Consider the following 8,573-nt stretch of genomic DNA (forward strand, 5'->3'; position numbering starts at 1 on the left):
AAAAAAAGGTCTAAATATACTGAATATTAAGTATCAATTCATTCACTTACTAATTAAGCTGTTTGCAGTAATGCCAGCTTTGGTTGCTGTTTACAGACAATTGATCCGAAATGACAACAAAATTCAGTAGTTAAGGTGTAAAGGTATTTCATAAGGGTTGCAACAGGTCTGGAGGCAGGTAGGATTTTGGATTTTAAAAATAGTCACAGAAAAACTAATAGGCACCCAAAAACTGCTGGCAGATGCAAATCAGACTGGCTACCCCTCAAAATTTGTTGGTAATAATGTCATAAGGTTGCAGAAAACCTGGGACCAGTCCCTGGATAGATTACTGGTACATCTCAGGGCCAACATAGACAGGCAACCACTCACACTCACATTCACTGACATTATCTAATGCTTATTTGTATTTCCTGAACAAGTTTGCTCTTAAAATTAACTCCATTCTAGGAGAAAGAATCTTAAGCTCCTTCTCCTCAGCTCTGCTGAGAATCATTAAATTGATGGTTAGGACTTCCAGATAATCAGTCAACTGATCAATTAAAACTGAATTATTAATGATTCCAAAATCTTATTTGGTTTTCACATGCACCTGTTTTCAGAGATAGCAAATTTAATAATTTAATAGCAGAAAATTAACTAGCCATATAATACTATTCTTTCTCTCTTTTTTGCCATATTTTTCAAGTAGTATTTGATAACAGTGTAATAAAACTGGAAATTCTGTTTTTGGAGTGCCAGCCCAGTATTTTTAGTGGCTCCCATATAGCCACCCCTAAGAAATTTTTTTGGAGGAGGTGCCCCTGAGGATAGGTGACAAAAGTGTGCATTTGATTCAGTGTCATGTTAAAAAAACAGTTTGAGATTATTGGAACTTTGTGACATGATGCATTATTTTGCTAGAAGCAGCCATGAGAAGCTGGGTACAGTGTGGTGATGAGAGATGATGAACATGGTCAGCGACAATACTTGTGCAGGGTGTGGAATTTAAATTATGCCCAGTGATGTACTGAGGAACCCAAAGTGTGTCAAGAAAATATCCCCCATACCATTATAGCACCTCCACCAATGGCACCTTGTTTTTGATACAAGACAGGATGGATCCATGTTTCCATATTTTTTACCCAAAATTGTGACCCCACAGACAGGCAGCAGTTTTCCAGTCTTCTATTGTTAAAATGATCCTCACAAATGATCCTCACATGTATGCATATCTCTGTGTATATCTCTGTTGTATACTTTCATTATTCAGACAAGGTACACGCACAGAGAAGATAACGTAAAGGTTTTTTCAGTCAAAGCAATTGTATAAATCAGACCAAAAAGTGTGTAAGGCGTACAGGAACCGAACTGTCTGATTTTCCACCTCTGGCATTATATAACTGGGTATATATTATCTGGGTTTTTTTTAAAGCATTGTGATTATGTATGTTATGTAAGCAGTAGAAATGTTTTAAATGCTGAAAACATTTTATTTTTTTTTTAATTTATACATAGTTGCCTATAAAGCACTATGATTATTGCAGAGTTAAAGAAGACTCACGGTTACTTTTTGTGTTTTTGGAGTTCTAAAGAGTCATGACCAATAATCTGAGAATGACTGGCATGGGGGAGCCTTAGCTGACTTTGACTTTTTATGAAATCTTGATTCACACAGTTACTTAGTAGGTAATAACGAGTGAGTATTTTCTTATCCATCCTTATCCAACCTAGTACAAGTCTGCAGATTGGTTATACTGTCCTGAAGTTATTTGGCTGCACAGGATTTCTGTAAATTGGCAACAGTTTGACGTCTTTCATTCATTTCCTTTATCCAATTCTCCCATAATCCCTCACTTCCTTTATCCAATTGTGTGTTTAACCCTCCCTCTGTGTTCCTTTTTTAGCTCAGTAACCCGCCATCTTCCCTGTCTGCCTCCCTAGGCATCATCTCTTCAGCAGGAAAAGCAGAGATTCATCAGCAGGATTCTCAGTGGCACAGTTCGATTTGGAAAACTACAAGAAGAAGTCAAAGTAAGTTTGTTTATTAAAACATCACTTTCAGAATACAGTCACCTCCCCTGTAAACACTTTTTTTTTCACACAAGAATCATACATCAGTGGTTTTAAAAAGTCAAATCTGGCTCACTGGCTACAGTGGGTTTGGTTTGTCTTAATAATGTCTGCACATATGATTAAGGAGCCAGAACTCTCTTAATGTATTCCCAGAAGCTGCACTGCTACGTGGCAGGCAGGTTAATTTGATCTTAACCTCTGATGCTTGGCAAGCTTTTGAACAACACATTTGGTTCATCTGGTGCCTCAACTGATCAGGCTGAAACATAACGTTCCAGTTTCAGTCCTCATGTCTGGTGTCTATTGATCAGCCCACTCTACTGGAATTGATAAACCATCTGCTTGTCAGCCTCCACTACTCGCAACGAATAAATTGATGAACACTTGTGTCTTGCAGATTGCTTTCTCTTATGCTGACTTGAGTGGGTCAAGTCAAGTATCTTAGATAATCTTCTCATTTTTAAGAGCTCATGCAATTAGGACCATACATTGTAAGCATGTTTCATGTAAAGAAAGCACCAGTATAATGATAATGATCAGAGGTTATAAAGGGGTGCCGTTTGTGCTCTATGACTGTGGTCATAGAGAACATACTGCTGTTATGTGCTATTTTACATGCATTTTCTCACTTTGCCTGTCAGCACTTTTCCTTTATGTTTGTCCCTTTCTAAAAATCCTGATTCAATCCCCACCAGGCCATGGGTTCTTTAGTTCAGTTTTAGATTACTTTCATTTAATTTTGTTTTCAGTTGACTTATAATTATACATGAATTCAAATTAATTAGAGTTTAAATTAAACTATTATGCCATGAAATCTCATCCCTCGTGTACAGTATTGCACTTGCATGTAGTTGTCAGTACCAGACACATGCATGAGCATAGGTAATTGTAGATTAGAACACAGAGCCTCTTTCTTCCTTGTTCATTCTTTGGCAAGACCACATTGATCCCACCATTCCCACAGAAATAAAATGAAGCCTATTATAGTAAATCACCATGGTAGCCTTTTCTGCTGATATGAATCTTTCCACTGTGGTTGACAGTTGTTGTACACCATCAGCTACTGTACAGTTGTGCATTCTTCTTTTGTAATTGTTTATTATGATGAAAAAAACATGACACTAGCTATAGTGCCTTGCTCAGCGGCCAGTGGTATGTGTGTTCTGTCAGTAGCTCTTGTCACTCAAACCAGAGCAAGGAAAAACATCTCAGTGGGTTTAACAATTTTATTAGGGTCTCTATAGCAACAGCTCATAGGGAGAGAGAGAGAGAGAGAAGTGTATGTGTGTGCACGTGTGTGAATGCAAATCTCATAGTTGGTGATCAGACCATGAAAAAAGGAGAGCTGTAAATGTTGTGGTAAAAAACATTTTCCCCTCTTTTCCTAATAGTAACACAAAAAAAAAATCTGACATAAAGGTGGACTTTAAGGTTTGTAGTGGTTTCACAAAAGCATTATGGCTTAGGAATTGTCTTCAACACAATTTTAAAATGAAATAAGAACCAAATTGAAGTCCTGATAGAGTATCAGCACTTATTGTTTGACCACTGCCTGCTGCAAGAATAGCCCGAACACACATTGGCACTGATTCTGAAAGTCTCTGAAACTCTGCTGGATGGATGGAACATTATTCCTCCAAAATGTTTTGATCCCTTTTAGTGTAGGGTTAAAGAGTCTTGGTTTTTACCTTGTATTTGTCACACATCACGTTGTTGTAAGCCAACCATAACGTAATATGGTCGGCATTTGCGTCATCACATTGTATTATATAAAGAAACCATACACATAATTTAATTAAGATGAGTTCATAGATTAATTAAACGAGTCACTGAGTGTTTACATTCTCTTATTTGCTCTGTGAGTCACAGCTATGTTGCCTTTCTGTAACCTGCTCCCTTCTGTACCAAACACCTGGATTGTACAGGAAAAAATATACAAACCCATTTCAGACTGGTGTATCCCAGTTCACATTTTTGAGGACATTCACACCAGCTAGAGCAGATAAATATCCCTGTGTTGTCTTTTTTATTTCTCACCTAATCAGTGTTTAAAGTATTTAGAGTTTACTTAAGCAAATATGATGCAATGGTAGGTTAATATCAGTGGTTGCTGTTTTTACTCATTTCTATTTATAACAGGACTGCATACATGTTATTGTTCTTGTCTGTACTGCACTACTTACATCATTCTTTTTCAAAAGCCTCAATTGTGGAGAAATTAAATAATGGAAATAATTAGTGTGGCTTAGCCTGTTACAGTAAATAATGCATTATCACAAATAGCCAGTAACCCAGTTTCACAATATAAAATACCACGAAAGGAGGGTGGAAGGGAAATACATACTCTAAAAGTATGTTAAGAAAAATATTATGCTTCTGTTATATTTTAACTGAAATATTTGGATAAAAACAGCAACTATGATAATTCGTTTGTGTACTTTACTGTTTCACAGAAAAAAGTGCATTCATTGCTCCACTTTCAGTTGTACAGCAGTTAGTTATTAGTTAGTTAAGTTAGTTAAGTTATGCCAGTAATGATTGTGAGATGTTTCATTTTTTGCATTTTCTTTGTTTGTAGTGCACAGAAGTGTAGTGGCTATCCAGTCTTTTTTTCTCAGGCTTTTCTTCAGTTGAAAATGGATTTAGTGGCTCTATAGGGCTTAGACATAAAGACCTGGAAAACTGACTAGGACAAAAAAAGACACCTCTTTGATAAGGAGGAATAACAGTCACTGGGAATGATAGCAGAGGAAATTGATCTATTTAGCACAGCATTGTGGACAATTTTATAGAAAACAAAACAAAACAAGTGAACACAGGGCAGGTCCCTCTACGGAGAAAAACTGCAGCTGATAACAGAAAAATCTGGAGAGCTGTAAAAAAAACAAACAACAACCCTTAACCATCACTGATATCACCAACAGTTTGAGAGTGGATAGCATCACAATCTGCAGTTCAAAGAAAACTTACTGTAGGGAATAACAGAGATTCATACCTCTTATGGCATACCACTAGATTGGAATTATGCATGTTTGGAGCAAATGTTTAATGAACTAATGAAACCAAAATTTCTCAAAGTGAAAGTGAAAGAAAGACTGAAGAATACATGTGATTCAAACCTCATCAAATATGAAGGAGCTAATAAAATGTTATGGGCATGTTCTGTGTGGCAGTAAAACAGGGATGGGCAATTGATTTTAACAAGCTGAACTCAGTTCTGCTTAGTATTAATTTGATCTCTTTATAAGCTTGTTGGTGAAGTCCTCCACGACAGTCCCAGTTTCTCCTGTGGACCCTTGGGAAAATTAATTGTCCATCCCTGCTATAATAGAATCATTTCAAAAGTATACACAAACATTTAGTTTGTCTATGCATGAAGCAATTCCCCTGTCTCATTTAACAGGCCTTCCAAAAATACAGTGGCATTAAGCACATTGCCTGTGCAGCCAACGCTTTATCAGTGACAGCCAAGCCAGTCACCAGATTTAAAGCCTGTTGAGCCTTTTTTTTTCTAGATGAAAAGAAGATTGAAGGAAGAAATCCCCAGTAACAAAGATCAGCTGAAACCTGCTGATTTGAAGCCCAAAGATGATAGTAAAGCTTTTGTCATGTCAGTGGTCTGCAGACTTCGTATTCTTCAAAGAGCTATGAACATTTATGACTGTTATTTCTGAAAGAAAAAAAGCATCCACATATGAAAAGCATGAAAAAAGACTTAAATGCTAGTTTATACCCCACTCATATTTCGGCTTCAATTTCAATTTAAATAGCAAAATGTTTTTATTTTTGTTAATTAAAAAACAAAAATGAGTAAATGGAATAGTAAATGATAGTCTGATAAATTCCTGATAGTTGTGATGAAGAAATTTCAAAGCCATCAAAGGGGTAAAAACCCACTAATGTTAAAATGACCAGATAAACCAATCTTTGAAGTTGTCTAGGCCACATGATAACAGGATTTGGTGCACATAAACATAAACAAGTCACAAGTTTTTAGAATTGGAAAACATCGAGGGCAAATCAAGGCAAACATTTGTAACAGCAGAAAAGTATACAATAACAGCAATAGGGAAGTAAGCTTTTTCACTCTTTGTGAGAATGAATGAATGAATGAATTTTATCCTCAGGAAAGATTAGACTTGAGTGTTGAATTACCAGGCAGGAACCTTTAGTACCCGACCTCAACCCAGGCAACTCAATGAAAAGCATCAAAATGGAATTGTGAAGGTTATTCTTGTCCCCTTATCTTCACACCTGCTAAAGTCCTTTTTGTTCTTTCTCTCATTGCAGCTTATGTGGACTTGCTCTAAAAGCTCAGTTACTTAAATAGATGATAACTGATTGAGATCAGAGGTTTTCTATCACAGGTTCCGTTTTAATACAAACGTGAAATACTAGCAGGTACTAACAGTTGCTTTCTTTTTAATGAACAGCTCTTGCTCTTGGTGATTACTGTCAGCCTGCGGTGATTGTAATATGTGTTGCCACCTAATGAGTTGAAAAAATAGGGATTGTGCATTAAGTGTGTGCTATAAAGAGAAACAGATTGTGACTACATTATTCATATGTAATTAAAATTCATGCTCCTCCATCTCCTGGATACACCTGAAAATGTTAAATATTTTAGTGAGTGCATGTATAAATATAGCCAGGTCACAGGTTTGACCCATTCTGCTGCTTGACGTCAGTGTGGGATGACTTTTTTCCGCTTTAATATTCTCCTCCACTCTATAATATTCTCCTCCACTTTCCCCCCCATCATCGCATTTATATGAACATTTACAGAAGTTATTACTCTAAATAATAGGATCACATAGGATATTTATTTGTTCTACCCTCCTGGTGTGCTGACCTTTGACCCTCCTTCTTTGTGCCTACTGTTCAAGAATGGCCTGAGTGAGTCAATTTGGCTAATTGTGTTTGACAGCTGAAAACCATAAACCACAGACTATGCTAATTAGTACCATTTTCAAAGCAAGAGAAACGGTTGCTAAGGAAAATAATGACAGTGAGCTCATTGAATTACCCACACAGAGGTTTGTCATACTCAAGGCTGTCCTATATGTGGACCAATTTCATATTTGTCTTTTCAGATGTAAGGAGGGAGACTGGGGTTTTTTTTTAATGGAAGCTGTCACTCAACTCAGGAAGATGAAAGGCAGGGTCCTTTAGATGTTGTATTGTACAACAAGCAGGACAAACACTTGACTGACACGAAGTCTTTGTAACAGATCTTACCAAATAGAGCAAAAATAATAACTCTGTTCCTCTTTTCTGACCTGCTGCTGATATCTGTCATAACTAATATCTCTTCTAAGAATCGCTTCTTCTTCTTATGTCTGTTCAGATCATTTTTCCTCATCAAGTCTAAGCTCATTGTGGCATATTTACTGTGTATCTTTGGTGAAAATAATATTGCACAATAGTATGCCACTAAAAAATGAAAGATCTTTGTCAAAGTAGTAATTCTCAGTTGCCATTATTCAAAAGAGAATTAAATTGTTATCCTTTTTTCTTATCCTCACACCTGGCAGTAATATTGAGTCTCATCAAGCTTTGGAAGGTTTGGAGATAATCATGTCAAAAATTGAGTTTAGAGTCTCTAGAAATCTTCTAAAGATTAAAAATCCCACTTCTACGAACACAGCGGTGTTTTGTGATATCACATATAATCTCTTGCCTTTATGATTTTATTGGTTTGACGGCATCTTGTATCTCTAAGCTTAAAAACACTACCTATGAAAAATTTCACAAAAATCAGACAGGAGGTAGCAGGAGGGAAAGTATGCACACGAGCAACCTATAGAAGAAAATAGTTCAATTTATTTAATTGCCTAGTAGCGTCTGTACTCGGTAGCATAGTGCTAAGCTGCAGTCACTGTATCATAAGCAGAAATACAGGAAATCATAAAAGATAAAATGTACAGCAACAGATAGAGCAGTTGACAAAGGAAATCCAAGAAATAAAAATATAGAGCACAAATGACAGAAAATCATCAGGACATACAGAACAGAGAAAAAGTTTATCACTCAAATGAATTGTAAATGCTACATCTGCATTTGATGAAATGTACCATTACCCGACTTCAGTCACTGGATATATGAAAAATAGTAGTTCTAGGCCCCTCAGTTATCAACATTTTAACAGAAAAGACTCTAAATGTTCTCCGAAGACTAAAATAAAGCCTACTTTTAAATTCAACAAAGGTCATACTATACTCTCCTGCTCATGAACTTTGTTTGATTTAGTTTGATTTACAGAATGAAATGCCCCTATAAAGCAGTTAAATGGTAAAACTATTTTAACTGGTTCTGGAAATGTCAGGCACTGCTGGATACAATTAAACGTGTCGCAGAAGAGAAATTTCTGCTACAACAAAACAAAGCTTTAAGGGCAATTTCTTTCTGCAACACAAAGGAAAAGACTTGATCAAAAATAGCATTTAAAATTCTGGACTTTCTTTCTTTCTTTCTTTCTTTCTTTCTTTCTTTCTTTCTTTCATTTTTATAAAACCGAA

At 36.2% G+C, this 8,573-nt stretch overlaps 1 protein-coding gene across 2 annotated transcripts in view; it reads left to right on the plus strand.

The window, feature by feature from the left end:
• cep89 (centrosomal protein 89) overlaps positions 1–8,573 on the plus strand; it is a 55,737-nt gene that overhangs the window by 14,422 nt on the left and 32,742 nt on the right. For both annotated transcript variants that reach the window (XM_085351792.1, XM_085351800.1), the window contains exon 16: positions 1,924–2,013. In XM_085351792.1, coding sequence (XP_085207918.1) covers positions 1,924–2,013 — 90 coding nt within the window. The remainder of the gene's footprint in view (positions 1–1,923; positions 2,014–8,573) is intronic.

This window comes from Diplotaxodon limnothrissa, linkage group LG1, assembly GCF_057381915.1.
Source record: "Diplotaxodon limnothrissa isolate DT_005_m linkage group LG1, D_limnothrissa_male_GT1.1, whole genome shotgun sequence".
Lineage (NCBI taxonomy): Eukaryota > Metazoa > Chordata > Actinopteri > Cichliformes > Cichlidae > Diplotaxodon > Diplotaxodon limnothrissa.